General features: G+C 28.3%; 2 protein-coding genes across 5 annotated transcripts; both read right to left on the bottom strand.

Annotated features, from left to right (window-relative positions):
* Positions 1 to 78: 78 nt before the first annotated feature.
* Positions 79 to 10,638, bottom strand: LOC114253709 (centromere protein J). 3 transcript variants are annotated; one of them, XM_036294161.1, is made up of 5 exons: positions 10,345 to 10,638; positions 7,995 to 8,208; positions 3,841 to 7,143; positions 1,500 to 1,641; positions 79 to 1,313 (listed from the first exon to the last, which is right to left on the bottom strand). In XM_036294161.1, exons 2-5 carry the CDS (start codon positions 8,180 to 8,182, stop codon positions 1,182 to 1,184), a joined length of 3,765 nt encoding a protein of 1,254 aa, XP_036150054.1. In that variant the 5' UTR covers positions 8,183 to 8,208; positions 10,345 to 10,638; the 3' UTR covers positions 79 to 1,181. The 3 variants fall into 3 exon arrangements, with proteins under 3 accessions (XP_036150054.1, XP_036150055.1, XP_036150056.1); XM_036294162.1 differs by having other exon boundaries at positions 7,995 to 8,193; XM_036294163.1 differs by lacking the exons at positions 7,995 to 8,208; positions 10,345 to 10,638 and adding an exon at positions 7,311 to 7,908.
* Positions 10,639 to 12,492: 1,854 nt separating this feature from the next.
* LOC105837527 (E3 ubiquitin-protein ligase TRIM33) lies at positions 12,493 to 26,915 on the bottom strand. Of its 2 annotated transcripts, XM_012682388.3 has the most exons (12): positions 26,610 to 26,751; positions 26,421 to 26,539; positions 24,479 to 24,708; positions 23,602 to 23,882; positions 23,408 to 23,518; positions 22,307 to 22,501; positions 20,054 to 20,166; positions 17,259 to 18,518; positions 15,120 to 15,282; positions 14,355 to 14,541; positions 14,123 to 14,275; positions 12,493 to 13,394 (listed from the first exon to the last, which is right to left on the bottom strand). In XM_012682388.3, exons 2-12 carry the CDS (start codon positions 26,524 to 26,526, stop codon positions 13,221 to 13,223), a joined length of 2,973 nt encoding a protein of 990 aa, XP_012537842.2. In that variant the 5' UTR covers positions 26,527 to 26,539; positions 26,610 to 26,751; the 3' UTR covers positions 12,493 to 13,220. The 2 variants fall into 2 exon arrangements, with proteins under 2 accessions (XP_012537842.2, XP_012537841.2); XM_012682387.3 differs by having other exon boundaries at positions 26,421 to 26,915.
* Between the last annotated feature and the right edge of the window lie 1,052 nt (positions 26,916 to 27,967).

Here is a 27,967-nt window from a genome sequence, read left to right as displayed (position 1 = left end):
GTTAATTGCACAGCATTATTAAAAAATCTTTTTGTAAAAGGTATAAATATTTGCAAAAATTAAATTGTCAATCTGTTATTAGTTGCAAAAATTTTATTGCTTTAATTGAACAAATTGAAAATTGAAACACACACACACACACACACCGCGCGCATTTGTATATTTATATAAGATTAATTTCTACGATAAGAAAACTTGCTTAATGATTCCACTGTTGCCTTAATAAAAGTATGATACATTTAAACATTGTTTTATTTTATTCTATATTTATGAAAGTATTCTTATCTAGAGTACAAAAAAGTAGCCTATTTTTGAGAATTAAAAAAAAGGTACTACTACATATCTACATATTAATACAATTTTTTACATACTTATACAATTTTAATAAACAGTTAAAAATAGAGGAAAAAGAATCAGTAAAATTTTAATGACAATTAAAATGACAAATACTTATACATGTACTAGTTTCAAAAATCAACTTTTGTACATTTGTAAATAACACAAGTAAATTATATTTTTAAATATATCAAAATATAGTTTTTATTCCGATATAATAATAATTAAATGTTACAAAGTTGCAATGAAATCAATTGCGTGTAACAAATATTCGTAACAACAAATAAATGATATATATTATTTAGATATATCAATAATAAAAAGTATTAAACACCTAGCTTGGGTTATATCCCATTACTGTTTTTTAAATTGTAATTTGTTGAATTTCTTGGTTATTTTTAATTTTTAATAATTTGATAATTTGTAATTAGTGATTTTATCATTAAGGTTTCCGAATGGATATTATGTACAAAAACAGCGTTATGTCAACGTTTTGCAAACATTATGGTTTGCATCATCAGGGCTAGAATTGATGATGCAATGATTGTAAATGTGTGTAAGTATATAAAAATTATTTTGATTGACAAAATTAAATAAAATACTAAGTATGTTGAATTCTCAGTCTTATTTTACTCACTTATTATAATGAAAAAAATCAGTATTAAATATCGAATTCTTAAGAAATTACTGTACAATATTAATCATCATTTACAATGTACCAATCACTGAAATTCATTATAATATCATATATGGTTTCATATTTCATGCATATAAATATATAAATATATTTTTTGTTTCAATTATTTATACTGAATTTCATTGAAAACAGTTCTTCATGGAAAAACTTATACATCGTACGAATCCATCAACAGATTGCCATCTTTATCTTTCAAACGTTTTCTTCCACTGGAGTAACGTGTTTCTTGGGTACCATCCGCGTAAATTAGCTTTACAGTACCATCAGGATATTCTCGTCTCTGAAATATTTATGAATGTTATTTGATAAATAATATTAGCTTGTGTGTTTATTTTATTTTCTATAAAAAAAGCAAAGCGTGCGTAGATAAAAACATATATTCAAAATAGGAAGAATAATATATATTCAAAATAGGAAGAACAATATATATTCAAAATACGAAATAAGAAGTTAAAAACTCGTTTACCTTGTGTGCTTTTGTATGAATTTCTCTTTGACCATTTGGTAAAGACAAAATCTTATCACCGTTAATAAAAGTTTGCGCTACGGTTCCATCTGGGAACAACACTTCAACTGTGCCATCGGACATACGCTTTTCTACCTGACCACTATATATAGACATAATGTTTTTATTTATTCTATATTTAAAAATAAGTTCAGAGTGTTTACTCAAACTTTGTAAAAGAATTCTCTGAAAATTCCCGAAATTTGCAATACATTTTAAATATTAAATTTGGAAAAGCAACAAAAAAATAATATAAATTAAATAGCATATAACAATCTATTCGCAATACACGGATCTCGCTTGCTGAAAATCCAGAATTCAAAAGATGGTTAAGGAGTTATTTTCGCTTTTAGTTTAAAAAATCGATCTTTTGTTTTCAAAAATTGATACATTTTTCAACAATTTGAATAAGGGGGGGGGAGAGAGAGAGAGAGAGAGAGAGAGAGAGAGAGAGAGAGAGAGCAAATTAAAAAACTTGCAAGTTTTTATTAATAAAAATCTAAATTATTTAAAAAATATATTGTTTGCAAGAATATTTAACGGTTTTTTTTAAAACATTTTAAAAATTGTTGCTAAAATAACTTATTTTAATATGATTTACTCAAAATTTTTAAAAGGTATTTATAACATTTTTCTCTCATCTAATTTATAATCAAATAAAAATTCCAATTTTTTTCAAAACTTTATTATTTTTGTAAAAATTAATTGTTTAATTTAATTGTCGAACAAAAACTGTATTTGAACTATATTTTACAGTAGATTAAATTTTATTCGTCTACTGTTTATAAGTGCCGTTCACATTTCATACCAAAAAATCCTACAACAAACCATGATGTGGTATTGACTTCGAATTTTATTTTAAAGAAGTGCTTTAGCCGCGTGGCACTATTTGATAAGATTTGTGTAATGGCCTCTCAAACGGTTAAAGTTTTTTGCTTCAAATAATTTCTATATTTAAATTCTTATCAAAAGCGAGTCAGTATATTTTTAATACGATTGTACGGTTTTGCAAATAAATACCAAAATATATATTTTTAACACTTGAAAAAATTGTAAGAATTATCCAAATATCAAAGAATAAATGTACCAAATTTTAAGTTTTTATATTTTTTTCTAAAAAATCCTTAAAAGGTCACAAAAATAATAACGAGAATACACCCTTAAATACACAAATACAAACACAATTTTCTTCTATTGTCACTAATTTTTTTTCATAAATATATCTTTTATAAAAAAATAAGAGTCACACGAAACTATAAGTGAAACATATGTGTACGAAAATGAATATATATTTGCTAATCCATTGTCGATATTTTCATATCAAGAAAAAGTGCTCAAGAAAACAATTTTATCAGAGGTGCATAGAATTGAAATTACAAAATAAGAAAAAATTAAATTAAATTCATTAAAAATACAGCCCGTTTGTTATTTAGATGTATTATTTAAAAATAAAAATCAAGATTCTCAAAATTTTATTAAGTATCAATCAAAACAAAAATTCATGAATTTCAAGGATAAAACGATATTCTCTGAAAATTTCAGGCTTTTCCAGTTCTTTACAATAGTAAACACTCTTTTATTAAATGGATTGCCTGATTTATAAGGTCAAAAATCGGTTTCTTTAAGTTATTTTCTTAAATAATAACTATTCAAGAATACTTAAAATACTGAAAATCTGAACAAGATTGCTTGAAAATTGACGAAATTACGTTTACGTAATCCAATTCAGAAACAAGATTTTTGAGCGCTCTAAACTAAATCGACCTATATCATATCTGGATTGGATTATATTTGGAATTTAAAAGTTTAGAACAGTTAGGAAATATTTTCAAAATTCTAAATAGACCTATCCTACCTCTATACATACATATACATGGATGGATTACATTAAAGATATATGTATCAATGAAAACATCTCCATTGTGACTTAAAAATTATCAAAATTGTAACGTTTGTAAAATCACTATTTTTTAGAATTTTGTTAGGTTTTAGAGCATTTATTCATCATTATTAATTATAAATGAACTTAGATTTTTTTTGTTTCAAATTAGTTTTGTGTCAAATCAGCAATTTAACACCGTGACACGTTTCTTTTCGGTAATTGAGATTATTTTGACATACAAAAATTGATTAACATATCTTAAAGTATGAATAAAATATATATGTAAACATGAAATTAATAATTATAATCGTTAAAGAAAAATCATGAAGTCGATTTTTTTGGCGCTCTAAACCAGGTGATCCACTTAAAACAAAGCGAATTGAAACAAGCAAACATAAAATGATAATGAAATTAACATACTCGGGAAATTCTAAAATCTCTAAGCCATCAGACATCGTTGTATGCCACGTTCGAGTTGCGGCATAAAAATATTTGACTTTCCCATTCTTGTCGGTTTCACGAACATCGCCATTGTAGTAAATCATTTTTATAACTTCCTGATCGGGGAAGATTTTTTTAACATTACCATTCGAATACCAATATTCTATGCGTCCATCGGAAAACTGAATCTGTTTTACAGCATCTATACTTGTCTTATTGTTTGAACTCTGAATTGAGGAAGGTTGCAATGTGGAACTTGATTTTTTTTCAGGCGATAACATTCGATGTTTTTCTTTTTCTTTGTCTATTCTTATGTCATTTTCATGCAAATCTTGATTTGCTTTACACGATCTATTAGTACAACATTCCATATTGTTCACAACACAACCCATTGTACGCCCGAGATCTTTGTTTGTAGAACTGAAATGAGGTTGCTCTTCGCTACTTTTTGCATTTAAATTCTGTACATGCGTAACTGGCGGCTGAGAATCGCTCGATATGTCTCGCTTCATATAAGATGGATTTTGATTTTTCATCAAATCCGACGTTGCATCTTTCAATAAATTTTCATATAAATGCCGCTTCTTCTCTACATTTTCTTCCAAGAATTTTTGATTGCACTTAGCCTGCATGTCGACCTCAACTTGTTTGTATTTTATTTTGTTTACAAATGCATCATCTTCTATGTGATCAAAGTCATCGTTCACATTAATTGGTTCCATAACTAACTCATTTTTATTTTCATCATTCTCATCTTCATTGTCATAGATGGAAGTATCTAACAAATCTTGACATACCTTCGTCGACATCTCTTTGGATGGAGCCACGATGACACGTTTGTTAATTTGATTGATAGCTTTCGTAATTACTTGTCCTGTGCTTTTCCTAACATTTCTAATATTTATTTTCTTAGTATTCTGTAGATTCGATATTTCCTGTTTTAACTTTGAAATTTCTACTCGTAATACACGAAGCTCGCTTTTATATCTCGATTCAGCAGCATTCCACCTGCTCTCTTTGATATTTAATTCATCTCTCAGTTGTTCCAACTGTTCTTGTAGATTCTGCACCTTTTGTCTTTCCAGTTTGCTTTGCCTTGCTTTTTCCTGAGCATCGCGAATTCTATTCTCCATCGCTATCTTTTCACGCGCCACTACCTTCTTCTCCTCCTCCAATTGGTTTTGCACTCTCCTTTTAGTTTCTTCGAAATTTTTCTCCTTCTCTGCGTACTGCTTATGCAGAATTGTCTCGTCCTCTTGTAACTTTCGGCGCTGAAGTAGCAAGGCTGAGCTTTCCTTTCGAAATATGTTTATTTCTTTCTCAAGCTCTAATAAACGACTCTTCAAAAGCTCAGTCTCGAATGTTTGATTCGACCGTTCCTCAGATGGATAATGGTCCTCTTTCTTTCCCACATTCGAGTATACTTTTGTTATCTCTTCTGTCAATTTTTTTGGCTCACTTTTCAATACGTATTCTTTTTTATCGCATGCCTCTACCTCTAGTGTGTCTGATAATGACGATAACGACAATGATGATGACAGGACGGATTGTTCTTCGTCAGATATTTGGACAATTTTTTCAATTATCGGAATGCATTCGTTATCGTAGTATTTTTCTTTGTCGGGTAATTCGTTTTTATAAAGTGAGATAGGATTTTTCTTTTCTTTGGAAACACAAATAGTTTCCATTACATGAGTGTATAAGTCCTTATGTCTCGTTACATCCCGTTGCAAAGGCAATTGTTTCATAATATCAATTGCTCTTTCATCGCTGACAATTTTTAGAGAATCGAGAATTTGCTCCTCATAATGCGGCAATTTCTTTTTGACGTCAGATAATTCCAATGTATCGACGGAATTCCAATTCTGTTGCTCGAGATAATCTTTCAAAGAATTACTCATTGTGTCAGACATGTCACTTGAATCTATGGTTCTATATTCATTATATTCTGAGAATCTAACATGATGATTGGCATCTGTTTCGCTATCATGCATTAAATTATCTCCCATAGAAATATCTCTTTCCTCATCACTATCCGACAATGTGACTCTAGTATCATGATTCTCTGGATGGTTTTTGTATACCTCGTTCTTTCGCAATACTCGATTAGTAGGTATAAAATGATTCTGTATCTTTTTTGGCGTATTATCAATAGTGTAATAGGAATCGATGGTGGCATGAGAATGTTTACAAGGCTCAAATTGTTCAACTTGGTATTGTACACTTGACTTTAAGTTTTTAGGGTGTGCAACCGTTGACTCCTGTTCTATCATATCACTCGTTTGTTCAACATTTTGATGTTTCTTACTTGGCGAGATGTTATCTCTCCTTATTATTTGATTTAATTTGTCCTTTACTTTAAATGGCGTAGATTGTTGCAAAAATGCAAGTACTGTACTCGATGTCGAGCAGAAACTAGAATTTTCTGCTTTTTCTTCCAAGAGTTCAAATATTCTTACCTCCTCCAATTCTTTCTCTGCTTTTGAATCACAATCTGATATGTTCATTTCTAATGGACATTTCAATTGATCGGAAGTAACTTTACATGTTCGATTAGTAGAAGTAGTAGATTTACTAGAGATCTTTTTTGGTGATGGAACAGTTTTCAAATTTATCTGCTGCTTTTCATTTGTAACAGGAACTTTATCCAGACTTTTCGAAGATACATGTTTATATGCGACAGATTTCTTGCTTTTAACACTTTTATTAATACGTGATGTATTAGAAGGTAAATGTATGTTATGTCTTTTCGTAGTTGGATACGGATTTGTAGACATTTTAAATCTCAACAGTCCTTGACCTTTCTTCAAAAATGGCTTCTTTGGCTTAATCTTTGTATTAGTGTTTAGTGTAATTTCTGATTCTTTCTTCAATTTCTCTTCCAATAATGTCTGAAAATCTTTTTTAGATGAAGAAAGAAGAATGTCATCAATTGAGGCACGTTTATTCGAAATATCATTTGATGATAGCGGTTTTACACCTTCTATTAACGAATCACTTAATTCCTTCTTTTGCGACAATACATCAGAATTGTAATCCTTCATAGAAATTCCACTTTTGTTGATAATTGTAGAAGTACAGTTTGAATCGTCGCTTTGTTCTTCGTCACAATTTTTGCATGATGGACTAGCACTCATTGATATTCTTTTATCGATCATTTTTGATACACATTCCAAATTCTTTGCAGCGCATTGAAGCATTGAAGCTTTATCAGACATTGTTTCTTGTTCATCCATCTCTGTCTCGTGTGTAACGCACGTATTTTCCAAGGTTGGATAGTAACTAATTAAAAAATAAAAAGTTTAATAATAAAGTTAAAAATATTTTTTAACTTTTAATTTGATTAATTTTAAGTACAGTCTGTTTGATAAGAGCATATCCGCCATAACTTTTACATAAAAACGAATAAACGAGAAATTCAAACAGAAGTTAGTAGAGAGACCTTTCACCTAAGACATTTTGTTGATAAAGCTTTAGTTGTCATTTGATCTTCGCAACAATAATATATAATTTGCCATAAATGCCAAATGAGTGAAAATAATATTGAAATACTGGATTGGCCATCACAGTCACCAAGTGCCATTGAAATGAAAACGCCTGGATTACTTTGGAATGCGCGCTATTATTCAGAGAGAGAGAGAGAGAGGGAGGGAGGGAGGAGAAGGGGGAGAGAAAGAGAGGGAGAGAAATAGAGAAAAAGGAGAATGGATTGATTAATCGAGTGATTGATTGAATGACTAACGTCATTATGTTAACATTATTTTTATGTGAGCGACCAATCATAGTACTAAAGAAACATCGATTCCATACTATGTATCTCTTTCTCTAAACAACAATGCGTTCATTCCAGATGTTTTCATTTGAATACCGAATTCAAATCCTTTCGAAAACGTTTGGTCTTTAGTGAAATTTTAACTTTGTGAAAAAAAAATTTGATCGACCTAAGAGCTAGTCCGACAAATTCAATTAATATTAAGATTTTTGGGGCAAAACTGAAAATCGATATCAGCCAACATTGTATATTTTTATAATAAAAAAAAAAAAAAAGAGAGAGAGAGAGAGAGAGCTTTTTATCGCAACAAAAAAATAACATTTTAAATTTTTGAGAGAATTTTAAAAGTTTATTAACTTACCCAATCTTGGTATTTTCAATAATGTCGGAGTTATGCATCGACAAGCCGAGTACTTTATAAACACGATCCTGTTCGTGACTTAAAATCTCTCTTTGCATCTGCTGTTGCTTCAATAGTCTTTCCTGTTGTTCTATCTGCCATTGCCTCAACTTCTGCAAGCGCTCATCTATACAAGTTTCTATGTCCATATCTATGACATCTAAAATAATTAAAACTGTAAAATTAAACAAAAATTAATTACAATTATAATAAAATTGCACACACGCACGCATGCACCTTCAAAATGTTTTAAAAACTTCTTTGAAAATCATTATAATCATTAATTTTTTATGGATAATAAATTATGGTCTCTTATAAAAATTCACGAAAAACTGCGGCATACCAAACTTAATTGCTAAGAAAATAATTTAAAAATTTGTCATAAAAATTGTTATAAAGATATTAATTAAAAATTAAACTGCTGTAAGTTTGCAAAAATAGATAAATACTGAAATGTTGCAGGTTAACTACTCTGGTAAAATTTTCTCAGAAATTTCCATACAATTTTTCAAAACATTAATATTTATAAAGATTTATTCTAAATTTTTCAAATTTTTCAGAAATAAAATGAAAAATCTTACAAAATACAGAATTTACATGAATAAAAGTTAAAAAAAAATGTAAACTTTTTCTCTTCTCCTGTTATAATGTAATCAAATGAAATGTAATCAAATCAAATATTTATAATGTAATCAAATCAAATCAATACACTGCTGACAGATGATCATAATGGAGTTTTATTTCACACATTTAAAAACCACAGATGGATAGAATAAAAGACACAGTTTTGTAACATTTCCTAGCTATATGAATTTTAACAAAAAGATAATAAAATATCTTGAGGATAAACTCAAAATTTTATTCCAAAATAAAAATAAAGTATTTTAATAGTGCAGTGTATTACATATTAAACTAGATTGCATAAATATTAAACGCAGTTGAATTTTGATTATATCCTGTTCAGTTTGTACTTCTACTGCTTATCTATAAATAAAACTTCTTTTAATTATATATTTTTTGGATGACTGAATTCCAATAGATGTGTATTTGACGCAGAAAATTTGTGAGTCCACAAGTTTAATCCGAGTAAAATATTTCACTTTTTTTCTCTATTAATCTTAAAAATTTTTTTTGGATTACAAGCACTTATTCATAAAATTATAATCTTTTTATAACACATTATTTTATTTAATGCTAATATATATTTTAAAAGGATCTAAAGTGAGAGCTGAAATGTATATTTGATTTTATAATAAAATTTGCCATTCAGGTCGACCATAAACAACTTTGACTCCAATATTTTTAGTTTAACAAAACTAAAAATGATCATTTAAGTAGTATGTCAAAACTTATCAACAGTTATCAACAAAAACATTTTAATAGTTTAATTTTACAAAGTTAAAACAAATCTTGCTAGAATATGCACTGCCATATATATGTTGAAATTTAAAAAAATGTTGACTTAATAATATAAGTCACTTTTTGTTGAAAATGTATACAACTGATACAACCTTAAACATATCTTTCAATCTGATTTTGTTAACAATAGATTAGCAAATCTTCAGTTTAAAGTATGCTTTTAATAAAAATGCATTGCTAGTAAGAATTTTCACATTCAATCAAGTTCTTCTTAAAAATTATAAAATTTGTAGCACAAAATAAACTTCCTGTATGCAGACAATAAATTCTATGATTGTAAATAGTATTAAGATCTGTTTGACATTATATACTGTAATGCTTTAAAAAGACATTATCTTTCAAATAAATTATTTTTTGTTACATATGTCAAAAGTTTATTAACAAATGTTCCACACAAAAATTTGTATTCAAATAAATATTTTATTTATTTTATTTTAGGTACCCAAATACACAAGCTGCATATTATTCTATTCTCTATGTGCATCATGTATTTTTATTTTCATCATACATCAACAGTACATTAAATATTCAATAATTTATTGATAGAAAAACGTTCTAAAATTTTTACTTAGATAATTATTTTATCTAGTTTGTCTAACTACAATCTGAATATGATTACATATGCATGTATTATTTCATATAATATGTAGTATACACAACAATAAAACCAGCATAAATTAAAATAAAATACAATGTTGTATTCTGTTGTTTGTGTTTCTCTACATAATTTACATAATAAATATAAAGAGTCCAAATTATTATTGTTAATTTTATGGCTATTTTATTTACTGCTGTGTATACATAATATAGAATAATACACATAGAGAATGCATATAAAACATTCAAACTATATTTAAACAGGAATTCTAATATTACATGTAAATAAACTTACCAAATAAATTAATATAATTATATTTTGTATTGAATGTTCATATTTTAATTATTCTTGATCTTCTTTTTAGCACAAAAGAACAATCTGCTAGAATGCCAGGTATTAATATAATATCAAAATTAATCATCAAAGTATCAATAGTATTTAACGATTATTAACACTTTAAAATTTAACTGCGTTCCAAAAGACCACGAAAGACACTGCTAGTACTTAGGCCACAGTAGAGTCCTAGGACGGGATTCATAGACCGATCTTAAGCTCAAGCATTGTCTTAAGTCTAGCTTCGAGTCGACTTGAGACTTACTTAACCAATGAAATAACAGCATTGACGTCTCAAGATCGTGCTTAAGCTGGAACTTGAATAAGATTCGACTATGAATTCCGGCCCTATAAGGCTAGATCTACAATAGTGGTTTGTTCGCGTCGCCATGCTCCGACATGCTCCTACTCACTCCAACGCATTCTAATAGGTTGGCGTCATCGGAATCAACGTATTGGAGTGCGTTGGGGTGAATAGGAGCATGTTGGGGCATGTGACGCGAACAGACCTTAAGTGTAGTAAGCCTTAAGCCCTAAGGAGTTAACCAATTATATTCGTTTATTCTTCTCATACTCGATTATAATTGGTCAATTTCTTATGGCATAAGGCTTACTACACCTATTATAGATCCGGCCTAACCGTAACCGCCTAAGGCCCGGTTCCACAACTCACGGTTAACTGCTAACGGGAGGTTAATAGATTTTTTGTCTCTCCTTAGATAATAATATAGAGAAAGATAGGTAGTCGATTAATCTTCCGTTAGCAGTTAACCGTGAGTTGTGGAACCGGGTCTTAGGACGGGATTCATAGACCGATCTTAAGCTCAAGCATTGTCTTAAGTTTAGCTTCAAGCCGACTTGAGACTTACTTAACCAATGAAATAACAGCATTGACGTCTCAAGATCGTGCTTAAGCTGGAACTTGAATAAGATTCGACTATGAATTCCGGCCTTAATCAAGTACGTGATTGGTCGAAATCTTAAGGTCATCATACAATGCCAGGCAACAGGTAATAGGAATAGGAAATAAAGAAAGAGAGAGAGAAGAAGATCCTTTCTCTCTTTCATTATTTCTGTTCCTATTGCCTGTTGCCTGGCATTGTGTTTAGGCCTTTGAGTATATATACATGGAGGAGGAATTGCTATGGTTTCATGTAGACCGAAAGTGTGTCCAAGATCTGTGCGAGAGAGAAAGGTATATCATGATACTCGCTCTCTCTGCGCATGCGTTAATATCATTACCTGCATCGCAGTTTTAACACTAATGGCTCTGGCACACTCTTTGAGTATATATACATGGAGGAGGAATGCCAGCACTGAAAGTGTGTCCAAGATCTGTGCGAGAGAGAAAGGTATATCATGATACCTGCTCTCTCTGCGCATGCGTCAAACGCTATATGTACAATGGCTGGCATTGTATGTTTTACACACACATACAATCCGTAAATAAGTACAAGTGCACAAGAAGTGTACAAGAAGTGTTGAAACTGCGGTGCAGATAATGATATTAACGCATGCGCAGAGAAAGCGAGTATCATGATATACCTTTCTCTCTTGCACAGATCTTGGACACACTTTCGGTCTACATAAAACCATAGCAATTCCTCCTCCATGTATATATACTCAAAGGAAAATGTGAGCTCTCATTGGATATTGCTCATCGCTTATCGCGTCTAGTGTGCGAGAGCCATAAGGGATTCTTTTCATGGGCGACAAAATCGCGGCGATTAAGTTTTAAATTCAGCGATTGTTGCGCGCGCGATTTTTGGAGCGTCAAATAAATTCTAACCTAAAATGGAGTGGATTTCGAAAGATAATTATTTAGGCCCGGTTCCACAACTTACGGTTAAATTAACTGGCCGATTATTCCATTGGAATTGACCAATCGTATTTGTCGTTAAGCAAAATTAACAAATACGATTGGTCAATTCCAATGGAATAATCGGCCAGTTAATTTAACTGAGTTGTGGAACCGGGCCTAAAAATAGAACAAGGATAAACTGATGCTGATAGCGCTAATAGCGTCTCCTCGAACACACCCACTGTGTGTGCATTTGAGACCCATTCTTTTTGAGAGGAAATCCGATAGTGATGGAACACCCTGTGTAACGAAAGAAATATATATTATATTTTATACAGTTTCAAACAATTTCCTCTAAAAGTTCGAAAAATAAATTATGTTGCGTTTAAAAGAAGCTGATCACACATTAAAAATTGTATAAATGAAACTTTATTATATATTCTTATCTATATATGTGTATATATTTTATAAAATATTTTTGTAGGCGACAAGTAAAAAGATCAAAACATCAAAGATGATATTCAACAAAAAATTGTTATATATCAAATTAATTATTTTATTAATTAAATATTATAACATTAAGCATTTCGATAAGTTTATTAATGTGATAAAACTTCAAGCAATATAAATGTACTAAAAATATATTATCTGATTTATAATTAAAAATTACTGTTTCATTTTTCTAATACATATTAAAATACATATTGAGAAATAAAACATGTCGAAAAAGTTACATATTACTTTAATAATATTTCTTTGTCATTGTAATGTATCAATACTGTTCGTCTAGTCAAGCATTCAAAGAAAAATAGAAACAATTTATTATAAATATTTCAGATAAAACATATTTGCACCCGATTTACTTCTTTTGCAATATTTAATGAATTAATTTTACTATGATAATTGCGGTAGTATTTATCTTATTTCATCAAATTATCAACTATATAGTCTGACATTTACAAAATTGAATAAAAATAATTTAGTCTTAAACGCAACAATTCCAACGAGATACATTTGACAATTCACTTATTCTCTATTAATCATTAATTATACGTCTGTATTTCCTATTGGGTGGAAAAACTTCTTCATCTTCCTCCTTATCAGGCGCGAGAAAAGGATCGTCATATGCATAATTTGGCGCCCATTTCAATAACAATTTCTCAAAAAACTCTTCTAAATTTCTAGCTTCCTGATAAACTTGCGAATCCACCTGAAAAAAGAGCAATGTGAATAAAAGCACGTAATTAGAGGCAATAATAACAAGAGTCAGGACTAAATATTTCACATTCCAAGGCAGACGAAGCGGATCAGTGAGTGCTCAGCGATTTTTTATTATAGTTTGTTCTAAATCTAGCAAAGAATTATATTTCTAATTATAATTCTAAATCTAGCAAGAATCATTCACATTAGAGAATCACTTATCTGCTTCGTCTGCTCAACGCGCCCATTATCAATAATATACTTACTATTGTTTAAATTACACAAGTTGTAAAAGAAAATCATGCAAATTTTATATAGAAAAAAAAAGAATGTATGATCATATGATATACGTTAATTTTTTATTTATTTAAAAAGATAATAGAATATATGCTTTTATAATAGAATAATTAGATTAGTTTAAATGCTTAACAGCTTACAATGTTTACAGCACTATAGTTCGTTATATTTTTCTTTTAAATCGATTCTCAAAATATTAATCAAAGCACAAAGTTTTTTTCTTATACCTACTATACGTTAAAAGAAAAATTATGATATTCATTCAATAAACAGTTTAAAAGTAAATTTTGTTTTTTTAAAATTAACTTTAACTCTTTACGAAATCTTTCGTAACGTAAGTTTACTACTTTTATGCCTTTTCAAATTTCTTATATAAAGCACACACAGTGTCTGCCACATTCTCATAAAATAAAAAAGCATTATGAATCTCGACTGTCTTACCGGATTATAGGTAAATGCATTCTTGAACATGAGCCTGATATCCGCCATGACCTGTCTCAGATCCGTATAATGATCTACATGATCGGATTTTAATTTATCTCTGATTATATCTAACGCAATTGGCTTCTTGATAATCCGATGATAATCGGTAATCTGATGACAAAAACCATTATTTAGAATATCTTAACTTGTCAATCAAATACAGATATAAAAAAAATTATGTTCTATTTACCTCGCTTGATACGACTTCCCGGAAAGGTAGACTTTGTTCATATTGACAATAAAGTTCTAAAACAATCCTTTGTGCAATTCGCAATTCCTTAGCGTTCATACCATTAGACCTTTTTTCACTGCTTGATACATCATCCGAACAATCGAGTACGTTTGTACACAACATACATTGCCAAGTTTCACTCTCGCTAAAAAAAATCAATGACTAATTAATTAACAATAGCACCAATAGTGCTATTAAAAAATTTTAATGAAATTTTCATAAAATTTTAATAAAATTGTGATAAAATTCCGATTTTAAATTTTACATTTTTAAAATATTTTGGAACACTAATCTCCTCAAAATTTCATTAAAAAATTATTAACTTCAATAAGATATCATTAATTTGTTATTACAGGCTACATTTTTTGTTGCAATTTTATACAAAATTAATTATAACTTAAATAAAAAATTCTTTACTGTTTCATAAAATAATATTAATAATTTTTCGTTGAAATTTCATTAGCTTTTCATAAAATTTTTATTGAAATAGTACTGCTTTTCATTAAACACAAAAAATAATTGTTTCATCAAAATTTTCTACAAAATATAAAATTTCACTATATATTCAAATTAAAATTTAACTTTTTATTTAAATTTAATGTATTTCATCAAATTTAATGAAAATTAAATTTAAGCTCATCAAAATTTCATTAAAATTTTTCTACTAAGGAATAGAAAGCAAGACAGCGCGAGATAAAGATATACTATAAATAAAAAGCTTACTCTGGAAATGATTTTAAACTAGGAATATGACAATAAAGATGGAAGACTTTTGGACATTTGTCACAACACAATACTGCGTCTCCACCATCCATACATACGGCACACCAGTCTTCATTCGGATCGTCCTTCATCACTATAGAAGCTGTTGTACTTTTCGAATTATCTGTTAAAAAAACATGCAAATAAAAAACTTGAATCTCGATTTTATATATCAAAGTAATTAAGATTTTCTACTTTATCGCACTGTTTCATACTCATTTTTTTCAAGTAAAATATTTTTTTTAATATTTAAGAAACTAAATAATTTATTTTCTTTAAACAAATAAAACACTTACAAAGTAAAATATTAAAAATATAAAAGAAAAAAAGTAATTTTAAAAAACATTTATCTACTTTCCTTAAAAAATTCCTAAAAAATTAAAAAAAAAATTAACACAACAAAATATAAAATCCCTTTAAAGGAGTTTCTCTGCTCAGGTCCAACAAGTGGCACAAAGGTTCAAGTAAAGAAAAATATTCAAATGACCATTTTGTTGCTGTCTTTTTTATATATATATGGTTTAACGTTAATAATGGTGAATATAAGAAATAAAATTCGGCTATAAAGTACTACCTTCATTACTGAAATAATTTTTTTTTAATTGAGAATAAACATTCTATACTATTATATCACCTTTAGATAATTAAATACAATTTGAAATTCATGTTATATCACTAGCACACATTTACCACACCTACGTGCTGTATTACTTCGATTATTGTAAACTTTTTTTATCCTATTAATTATTTCACTCAACGAACAAGTGCATCGTTTCAAAAATTTACAGTACTTTTCTGGATAGCTAAGATGTATCGTAAAATTTCACTAACATCTATTCATTACTTCTACGTTTAATACGACAATAAAAACTGAAAAATCCTAAAAATTCATTTCCCATAAGAGCCCATGTTAATAAAACATTTAATATTTAAATAACTAGCTAGTTCAGCTTTCTGAAATTTTGACAGTCAATTTATATCACTAATTTGAACTTTTCTACAAAGTTTCGTGAAACTCTGTTTATTTTGATTTACCAAAACTGATAAAATTACTATCATTATAAGATGTAAAATTCTTCAAATTAGCTTTATAGATTTAAACTTTTTTATATGTATAAAATACACACAAAAATAAATCATAGTTTCAATTTAAGCTTAATAACAAAACAATTACAAATTATGTTTGTAATTAAAGAAAAATTTTTGTATTAAATTCAAGTCAAATATCCTGCGATTTATTGTGTTACTTCAAATATACCGTTTAGAATCCCTTTAACCCTTTAAGGGAACATTTTTTCTAACAATTATATCGGATAAGTTTGTCGTTTCTGTATGTTTTGGATCATCCTAAAATTGAATCCAAGGTCAAAATTTTAAAATTCGAAATGGCGGATTTAATATGGCGTAAACATAAAAATTCAAAATTTGGGGATTAAAAAATTATACCCGTATGCCACAACATTTGTAATAAAAAAGGTCCCTTTCGGTTTTTCGCTAAAATGCAGTTTTCGAGAAAAAATTTTCTTCATTTTGAATTTTATATTTTTCAGGTTTTTTTGATAATCAGCAATCCAAATAACTATTAAGTACAAAATTCTACACAATTAACTTATAAATTAAGTGAATAAGTCATTTTTATATGCCAAAATTAGCATTTTTGTAATAGTATATTTTTATTGCAAAATAGCATTTTGCAATAGTATATTTTGTTGAATAAAAAATAATAACAATATACTTTCCGCAACTTCAACTTAATATGACATAGTTCGTCATCTTTAGAATCTAAAATTATGTTCTGGAAGTTTATTTACATTCAAGGGGCTTTTAGAACGAATTTAACGTGAAAAAAAGAGCATTTTTCGCATTATTTGTTAATAATTGCAAAATGCATGATTGATGCAAAACTAGTATAGTATAGTGCGTAGTTCTAACATTACAAATATAGAACAGTTTATTTCACGATCATACGATGTAACAGACCTCAGTTATATTTAAAAAAGAAAATGAGGTAGGAAGTATACTTCCCACCGCCCCTGAAAGGGTTAAGAGGCCAATTAACATTTCTTTGGCTCATAAATTAAAGTATCAAATTTAACTAACCAGTTGTATTTTCAGCCATTGAGTTTATATCCTCATCGGTGGAACTGTCGACTTGTGCCGAGTCCGTTTGATTCCTTTGAGCTTCTGGTATCACTAGGATTCCATTGCTGTCTAATTTCGCAATAGTGAGCATTAAGTCGTTCAATGATTTCTGACAAAATTTGTCTAAACTTTTTTCAGTGTCATCTGGCTTGCCAGGAGTGGTAACAGGACTGGGTGTTTTCGGTATGGACGAGCTGACAGCATGTAACAGCGAAACGGTGGCCGAATTTTGCAACTGCGGTGAATTGTCGCTAGAATTGCCACCCATATTGGCGTTGTACTTTTGATTATTGCTGGCTTGCTGATTCCTTAACGTAATTTTGTATGTATCGTTGGTAGGAACTGGTGTATAGATAGGTAGCTGCTGATGCCGGGGCATGTTATAAGGAAGGCAAGGATTTGCTTGTTGCGGTATATGCCAACGGTGAATAGGATAATTCCCGACGTGTTGCGTTGATGGAGGGGTCAAGTTACACTGTTGTAAACGTGTCGTTACGGGCACGACGGACGTGTTCGCCGCTTGATACGTGTGAGGCGGCGGTACCCTTTGAGGATTTCCATTTGAGGAATACCTGTACCCAGGGGAAAATCGGTACGGCACATGATTGACGGACGCTCGAAACGATGGATAGGGAGGCGGTGGAATAGAATTGTGCGCGAGGAGTCCGCGCAAGCTTGTGTTCTGCCCGAAGTTCTGCTGATCCAGATTCTGAGCTTGCTGATGCTGCGGATGCGTGGACGACGTCACTTGTTGCTGATGGCAGGTGCTCAATGGACGTTGCTGATGCATCAACGGAGGTTGCTGCAGCCTATTGTTGTAATTGACGGAATACGGTATCCGCGGTTGATGCGCTTGCGGCGATGATCGAGGTGACATACTGTGCGGCGCAATATACTGTTGCATATAATTTTGTGACTGTTGCGTTTGTTGTTGTTGTTGTTGCTGCTGTTGCTGTGGCGAGAGGTGCTGAGGTGCTTGTTGCTGATAAGAATTTTGTTGCACATTAGTGGACTGCTGTGTTACTATTGCAGGCAATGATGGTCCTTGCTGAACGACAACGGGAACGATACCATCTGCATGAGTATTTATCGTATTCGGAATTTGCTTTTGTTCGGTCTGAGATTCATTGTAAGTCATCGTACTATTATTGCCAGCCAGAGGAGATATGGACGGATATACTCTACCATCAACAACTATTGCCCCAATTGATGACATCACTACGGACGTAATATAAATGTGCTAGATTTTATTTTGATGTACAAGATAGATAAAATAATGTAAACTTAAGAAATATATTAGCGTCACCAGTCGCAGAATCATCACTAAATAACTGTTTTTAAAGAAAAATTAAAATAAAACTTAATATTATAAAATAAAATATAAAAACATTCAAAATAATAAGATATAATAATGAGAAAATAGTGAAATAATAATACTTTAAAATAATAAATTACAAATTGATATTTTTGGATCTAATTTTATACAGATATAATTAAAATATTTTTTAACTTCAAAATATAATGTCGTTTTTATATTTGTACATTGATTGTCTCAATTTCTTGTACATTGTCCAGGGTAGTGACCTTACTTGTTTGATTAATAAGAGAAATTGATCTACCATTTATCTTATTAAAATCTATTACAGAGTTAATTAAAATAATGTCATAAAATGCTTGAATTATCACCAATAGATGTCCTATTCTTTTAGCAGAAAATCTTTCAATTGCTTATGTATTTATGTCAAAGGGGAAAATTTGCTTTTTACTCTATTTTTCTTGTTTCTTGTTCTCTAAAACATTAACATCTTTCCTAGTTTGTATATATACATAAATTAAATATTTATTATTAAGTTATTGTAAATAGTTTTGAAAAACAGAATAAGAAAATTGTGTAAAAAAAGATAGTCAATACTAGCATAAACTTTTTAAAGCAGCACCCCTTCATTCTCAAAAATTAAATTAAATTGCACTACGTTAATACTGATAAAAACACAATCTGCTTAGATAGTTAAAGAAAAAAAACAAGTAATTCATATATTTGATTTTTTTTATAAAGTCTACGAAAAGTAAATCTAACTTTCGCATATAGTTGCTCGTTTGCATCTTATGGAACAGTATAAGGTATTTGTATAATCAACAAAAAATGTTTTACAAAGTGACAGGCTTTAGAAATTTTCATATACATTAAGTTATAATTTTTTTTACAAATGACTTAAATTAAAGGATAAAAAAAAGAAAATGTGGCTTACTATGTCAATTTTCCCTAATTTCTCAAATTCATTTTTAATTATGTGTGTTAAAAATAATTATAATTAAAAATTAAAACAGTATTTAAATTGCTCTATCATTTGATAAAAGACATTTTCTAGTTTATATTTCCAAAGTTTTATTTTTAGACATATCAATGAAGTAGATCGCCTATACGGTCTGCATCAGATCTTTGTAATAAATATAATTTTTCTATTAATTCAATATTTTCAGCTTATATAAACTGTGCACTGACAGGTTTCGCCAGAAACAAGTACTAAGCTAAATACTGATGCTAAAGAGTATTTTAAAACCCCCTCATCCCTGAAAAACTATAAAATCAGGGACAATCGGAAACAAATGATAGATCAATCTCTCATTAATAAAACAAGTATTGTATACTTACCAAGTATTCACATAATTACACATCTGTCTCTTATATAATATAAAATATAAACAAGAGTTGTCAAATAAGACAAGATATTATTTAACATTACTTCACAAACCTTTTATTAAATCTGGTACTTTTTCCAGAGATAAATGTATCCTTACAGGTATTTCAGGATTTGGTATATCGGCTCGTCTACTTTTTATTCTTTGTAAATGACTTGTGACCGATCTGGAATAATATATATTACATTATATAAGATGTAACATACTCAAAGCCATGTTTTAAACAATTATCCCAAAAGTTTTTGTTTTTAATTTTAAAACAAAAAAGTGTGTTAAAGTGTGATTTAAAGAAATGATAAAATTAATTTCCTAAAACAATTTTCGAAATCACATAAAAATGATCACTGTTATTTCAACAAAATTTCTTTATAAAATATGATTCTTCTAGTTATTTTGCAAAAGTATTAAAAGAGTTATAAAAAAATAATTAATTTTTAATTACTCTAATTAAAAAAATTAATTATTCTTATTCTAGCTGTATTTTTTTTAATTAACAGATTTATATAGTTCTTGATCAACTGTTCCAAAAATTGCAAAATGTATAGGATTCTTCTATTCAGTTTAATTTAACTCTACTTATCTATAAGCCAATTATTACACATCCATATTAAGATAGATTGTTTACGAAGACAGAAACTCTAGGTGGAGGTATCCTCCATAAAAAAAAAGGGAACCAAATTAGTAAGGCACTTTTTTCTTTGACATAGATTAGAGAAAGAAGCCGCCTTACTAATTCGTTCTTTCCTTTTCTTTGTGGAAGACACCCTTCCCTACCTCATAAGCAGTCTATTTTAATATATCTATGTACATATACTACATATCAAAAATAAAAATTATTTTTTGAAAATAACTAGTCACTCGTTACAAACTGTTTCAAAATTGTTGTTAATACTAAAAAACTATAGTGTACGTAATGGAAACTAGATTTTCAGTACTGACAGTAATTTTGAAACAGCCACAAAGTCCAAAAAGTAACTAGTTACCGTTACTTAAAAAGTAACGGTTTGTTATTCTTTCCATTACTTTTTTAATGTTAAAATAAGATTAAATAAAAAATTTGTAAAATATTTTTTATAACAAAATTTTAAAATACTAAAATAAAAAAATTCAAAATTTTGATTAAAGATGAAAAAAGAGCCGATTTTGGCTCTCAAAGGTGTAAACATAAGAAACTCTTTTAAATTTTGACATCTTAAATACAATAAAATATTTAAATCAAAAATTTGTAGAAATAAGCTTAAAATATCTTGAAAAGTAAATAAAAACATGGTGTATTTATAGAAATTTGGATGTATATAAAAATTAATCAATTTGAAAAGTACAAAATAACAAGTTGATTTATTTTTCAATTAATCAGAATGTAAAACCGAGTAAGAAAAAGTTCAAATATAAAAAATTCCAAAATTAAAAAAAATAAAAATTAAGAAATACAAAATACAAAAAAAAATAGAACCAATATCTCATCGCATCTTCCTTCCGAGTTTTGACAAAAAATAAGATTAAAAGGTTAATAAAAGATTAAATCATTTTAATTTTTTTGTCATAGCATATTATCTAATGAGCATTTAAATCGGTTTAATCGTTTTGTAGCATTGTAAAGTAATAGTTTAGATAATTAAACATACAGAAACAGCTTCTTTATTCTCTCTTTAATCCTTTCCAAATCGCCTTCCGTTTCAGCAGATGCATTTTCGTGATTTTTTCAGCCAACTTTATGTAATTTATTCAAATTCCCTTTCTTTCTTTATATTCAGTTGCTTACATCTTTCATACATACATAACATATATCGCATCTCTACTTTTTTCTTCCTTAAAAAAATTCACATGGTTGCATTTTGTAATTTCATACATCCAATTTTAAATAAATACATTATGTTCTTGCTCAACTTTAAAGGTTTTTTAAGCCTCACAAATTTTGTAATAATTTTGTCATATTCAGGTCAAAGTAATCAATAAAGACTGAATTATAAAAATTATTGTATGTATATATAAATAAATGTGAAATGCATAAATATGAAATTCAAAATATAAAGTAAAGATACAATGCTCTAGTTTACACCGAGCACTTGGTACACGTATCGAGTAGTGAATTTAAACTGATCAGCCAATGATTAAACACATTCACTAGTTATTTACTATTTGATACGCGTACCAAGTGCTCGGTGTAAACTAGGTCAGAGTGTTAAATTCATTACCGCGACATAAAAAATGTAACTATGTTACAAAAAAAGAAAAGTAACGCGTTAATTCCAACCCTATTGTGTGTGTACGTGTGTATGTGTGTGTATCCATGCAATTCAGTGTACTTTTTACTGTATAATAATTCCATATCCGAGCCTTTCTTTAAGGCATGAGTGCCAAAGAGTATGCAATGATCCGTAAGTCTAGATAGTTGATCTAAAGCGATTTTCTTCTCGTTCAATGTATTCTGCTTTTGGTCACACACTTCATTTAATCTCATTATCAATTGCTTTCCTCTCGTATTAATAGCATTTGTTAATCTAAAAACAAAAAGTACAAAATATAAGTAATAGATGATGTACAGGATAATTGCAGTACAAAAAATCACTAAAATATTTCAAAATTAAGACCTCAAAAAAGCTTCATACAAATGTTTATAGGGTCTCGATAGATGCTTCGAACGACAATATCCATTTGAGGGAATTCTTAGTCATCTTTAAAATTTTAAATAAAAACTTCAATTTTTTTTCAATTTGACATCTGTTCAGTTGACATCAAAATTTTTTTTTAAACACAATAAAATTCTTCTTGATTAAGTAATTTTCGAGACATGGAACGATTAAGTTCAAATACTGTCGGCATTAGCATTATCAAAATATGTGCAGATAGTCTGAACGGATTTACATGTTGTATGTGTGCATGCATGCTTGCAAAAATCAACAAAAATAAATTACATTAAATAGTTTTATATCTCGGTACGACCACTGTTTATAATTTTTTAAATGCTTACAATTTGTCTACTTATAAGTGATATAAATCAAAATTTCTCAAATTTTATTTTATGTACAAATTTAAATCACATCAGGAAAAATGACAAAAATTGAATTTACATACATCTAAATTACTTAAATTATTTAATATGAAACAATTTCAGAAAACTATTTTGTCCCTTTTTTTTAAACATTTTATATTTTCGATATTTTTTGTCTTTTTTGCGAATATATAAATTTAAAAAAAACCATGTTTAATACAATTTATCTTTGCTAACACCCCTATTCATCTATCTATTATGTATTTACACAACATTAACAAAGATGAGAAGTTTCTTGTTTCTTGAAAATTTAACTTTTAAATTTTTTGAACTTATTTAATTTTTGTAGTATTTTTAATTCTTCATATATACTTGTAATATATATTACATACACTTATTTACTATATATACTTACTGTACTACCATTTGTGTTATATCTTGAACAAGACTCTTCTTTTTCTCCAAAATTAGAACTTGTCTGTCTTCTATAACTTTCATCGCACTTTTTAATAATACTCGTTTGTAACTAAAAATTATTTATTTTGTAAATCTGCAATGTTCTCTGATGCTTTCATCATATATAAAATTGCTGCTACTTATACATCCTACCTTACTTCTTTAAGCAAAATCGACATGGCAGTACGAGTTTCGGCTGCAATTTCATGAATAAATTTATATTTGTGATCACGATGTTCACTGAGTTGACAGTCTCTACAAGTTAGTCTATCGCATGTTTGACAAAATAAAGATAATTGTTCATGGGAATGGATTGTGCAAAACAGATATCCAGGTATTTTCTTATTTCCTCTCTTAACATTATCTTTATCGTTTGTTATCTCATCCTTGGGCTTAATTACATGATCCTTAGTTATCTTTAATCTTTGATGAGCCTAAAAATAGTTTTATTTAATATGATTAATCAACATTTTATTCACATATTTAAGAATTTGTTATTTGTTTACGCATATTTTATTTTTTAATTTAATAAGGAACTGATCACAACTCTGATATAAAGTTTGATTCTTTTTTAAATATATATTTAAAACTGTTTTATCAAAAAATTTTTTAAACACATTTTTTTCATATTACTGAATTTACAATTTGATAATTAAGACAACCCATCAAACATAATAATGCTTATATTTGCTTTCAAACAATTATGAACAAAATAGTAAAATATCTAAATGTTTTAGACAAAAATTTTTTATTTTTATATACCTTATAACTGTGTATTTAGATTTCTAAAAAATATAATAAAATATTTTTTAAATATTTTTATCTTTCACAGTTTTGAGTTATTTTAATCTTAAATCTTAATTTGGATTAATATGAAAAAATAGATATCTCTTATTCTTAAATTTTGTGTTTAACAGAGTTTGAGAAGATTCAAAATAATTCCTGACAGTTGTGATTGGTCCCCTGTAAGAAATCATGTGTAGATAATATGTATATATGTTGCTTGTGTTAATGAATAATTTATAATTACCATAACGCAATTCTGGCAAATAAATTCTTCACATTCCATACACCAACTAGTAGCAATAATGTTATCATGACAGCTAGTACATTTTTTTTCCTCTTCTGCTTCTTTAGTTTCGTCATCCAATCCTAGATCACTTTCTTCCTCCAACAATTTTGAGAAAAATCTATTCTCAATTAGATTTTCTACTTGGCTAGTTACATTGCAAACGTGACACATAATCACATTACTCTCTACTGCAAAATATAACATTAAAATAAATATAAAATATATTTAACATAAAAGCATTAAACCAAAATAAAAATTAATTGGTATCATTAAGATTGGGTAACAATTAAAAAGTTAAACATTAAATAATAAAGTTAAAAAATTAAAAAATAAAAATTTAAAAATTAAATAAATTTAAATTAAATAACTTTTAATTAAGTTAATTTTTAATTTAAATTAGCTATTTTATATTATTATATTATTGTATATTAAAATAATTAATATTAACAAATTTTAAATTATTAATTTTTTACAGTGAGTTAAAAATTTACCTTAAAAAAAGAAAAAAATTGCAAAAAATAATATAAAATATAAAGTATAAAACATTTTATTTCAAATTAATTTATAAATTACAAACTTCACTTATAAATAAATTATTAAATACATATTGTTTTGATATTTAGAGTAACCAAATTTTAAAAAAATATTAAATGTTTTAAATTAACTTAATATATTTAGTTAAACAAATATTTACTTATTCAACATTGTTAAAAAAAAGTAAATTTGATTGGATACTAGTTTGTACTAATGTGTATTACAATTGTAATCTAATCTAAATATCATAAAAATGAATATCGTAAACACAAAAATGAACATATAAGAAACATCATAAAACATTTTGAACAATAAAATACTTTAATGATTAAGTAACGTGTACTCAGGATTTTGGAGTTTAATTCATTTACAAATTTATATTAAATGTAAATATTTATAATTGAAAACTACGTGTATGTGTGTGTGTCTATACACATATACACATATCTTTTATAAAAGGTTTTGATATTGTTATCTTCAAAATAATCAATAATGAACAAAATTTAAGAAATAATTTATTCAAAAATATTTTACAGAACCCTTTTTAAGAACTTAAAAGAAGTTACAAATAAAATATATATACATTAAGGCCAAAAGTTTGTTTTCTCTTATTTTATGAAAAAATATATATTAAAAATCTAAAAAATGTTAAAACAAATTTATATAAATTAAACATATTAAAAATATTTGCTTTTAAAAACTTTTAAATTTTCAAAGTTAAAAATAATTTATATATAAAAAACAAGTTTTTATGTAAAAAATTTAATATTATTGTAAAAAATTATTACATCAATTTTTTCAAAACTTTTCAAGAAATTTAGAAAGCTTTTAAATGCTTTAAAATATTTTGATGTTAAATTTTGTATGATAATGTTTTATCAAACTGTAATGCCTTAACTTAAATAAAAAATAATTGCAAAAAAATAATTTTTTAATTCTATGTAATTTTGCAGCAAAATAGATTCAGAAACAAAATTCAAACATAAATTTATAGTTTAATCTTTGCTCTTTATAATGCTTGAACTTCTCTATGATTTTTTTCACTAAGCATTTAACTTTTCAAAGATACAAGAAAATCACATTTCCAAACTTCTGACCAACAGTGTGTAAAAGGTTGAAATATTTTGGAAAACTTTTTGCAATAATCTGTGCTATATCATTTTATTCTATATTAATAAAAAACTTATTCTCAAAATTTAATCAAGTTCTTATATATGTAAAAGGACTGAAAAACCTTAATGTAAATCAGTGGACATCAGTATGTCTAATCAAATTTGCTCTAAATTTGACAACCTGATAAATACATATATGACTTTGCCTTTAAGCACTCTGAGAATAGAAAAGAAAGCATACACATGTTACGTACACATGATATCCATGTCGACTGATGTGTTATGATCGCTGATCTTATTATTGACACACATCATGCAGGCTGCGTGTAAGCACTCGAGAAGCTTTGGATCATCTTCCATGGTGAACACCTTACTGCAAAAAACACATTTTGACAAAAATGCGCGAATTTCACTTTCCTGACTTTCAGTAGTACACTCGATACGTTGATCATTATATTCCTCCTCGATACAAATAGCATCCTGCACTTGGGATTGTGTGTCTTGCTTAGAACTGTTTTGCTCTACAGGTTCTTCCTTCACTGCCAGAGATAATACGGGCATTCCCATCACCAATTCGTTACTTTGACCTTCCATGATTAGTAGAAATTTAATAATAGTTCCTCCGCTGTTTTTTTTTTTATATAGTTTACGTTATAACTCGCGACAAGAAATTTCTCTCAAATAATGGAACGGATAGAGCGCCATGTCAGCCATTTTAATTGATGGTATGTATGGGCTGCGTTCGAAAACGTCAGCCGAGTGTTCTTGGGTATCATTTATCCTTGTCCTACATTCAACAAACAACAATGATAGAACGATACCCGAGAGCACTCAGGTGATGTTTCTGAACGCAGCCCATTGGTTTGTTCGCGTCGCTATGCCCCGACATGCTCCAACTCACTCCAACGCATTCTAATAGGTTGGCGTCATCGGAATCAACGTATTGGAGTGCGTTGGGGTGAATAGGAGCATGTTGGGGCATGTGACGCGAACAGACCTCATATGTTACATCAGTGTTGCCGCAGCTCTAAAAATTTTCGCACCAGGGTATCGATCGTGTAATTTTTCCCCTAGGGCGGAAACGTGAAAAGTGAAAAATTTCAAGCTACTGGGTGTTTACGATAATGGGTATCCGAGTAATTTTCTCTAGGACCGAAATATATGATAAGCACAACCATCTACTATCATCATGATTCGTGACAACTCAATGCTGTCCGGTATAGCCAAATCATCACGAGCAAGTTGCGAGTTCCGTGAGTTTGTAGCAGGTAACCTAAAAAGTACGACATAAATAATTTGATTATTACAATTAAAAATAATCTGTTTTTAATGTATGATAAGATTATTAACTTTAAAATAGTAATTATATGTAACACAATCATGTATTTTTAAAGTATTGTCTAAAGTAATATCAGAGATTATTTTATTTACAAATATTTATTTTGTCTATCAAGTTTCTATCATAACGATATTATTTCAAAACCTAATATAATATTTTAATTAAACATTGATTCTCAATAAATGTTATTATTTATTATTAACTAACATATATATTAGAAAAGTCATCTTTTATAAACGGATGGTGTTAACACTTTGAAACAAATGAGATAAATTATGTAAAATTACTAAATAAATCATTATTAATAATATTTTTTAGATTACAAGTAAAATAAAAATTTAAGTATAAATATTTTTCTTTTTTGTAACAACTGTTAATGATAAGTTGCATGGTGTTATCATTATTTTAAAAAATCATATATCTTTATGTATAAATATTATGCATGAATATTTCACTAATGTG

This window comes from Monomorium pharaonis, chromosome 11, assembly GCF_013373865.1.
Source record: "Monomorium pharaonis isolate MP-MQ-018 chromosome 11, ASM1337386v2, whole genome shotgun sequence".
NCBI lineage: Eukaryota > Metazoa > Arthropoda > Insecta > Hymenoptera > Formicidae > Monomorium > Monomorium pharaonis.
Note: the sequence above shows the minus strand (reverse complement) of the source record. Positions and strands in the feature narration are given on the sequence as shown.

Bases quoted from the DNA above. Each gene is read 5' to 3' on its own strand.
- LOC114253709 (XM_036294161.1), bottom strand. From the start codon at position 8,182: ATGGACATAGAAACTTGTATAGATGAGCGCTTGCAGAAGTTGAGGCAA. The intron at 7,144-7,994 runs GTAAGTTAATAA...TTTTTTAATTAG, and splicing joins ATTGAAAATACCAAGATTGG to TTACTATCCAACCTTGGAAA. The intron at 1,642-3,840 runs GTATGTTAATTT...GTCTATATATAG, and splicing joins GAGATTTTAGAATTTCCCGA to TGGTCAGGTAGAAAAGCGTA.
- LOC105837527 (XM_012682387.3), bottom strand. From the start codon at position 26,760: ATGGAAGGTCAAAGTAACGAATTGGTGATGGGAATGCCCGTATTATCT. The intron at 24,709-26,420 runs GTACGTAACATG...TATATTTTGCAG, and splicing joins AGTCGACATGGATATCATGT to TAGAGAGTAATGTGATTATG. The intron at 20,167-22,306 runs GTACACTGAATT...ATATTATTCCAG, and splicing joins GAATTATTATACAGTAAAAA to ATCGGTCACAAGTCATTTAC.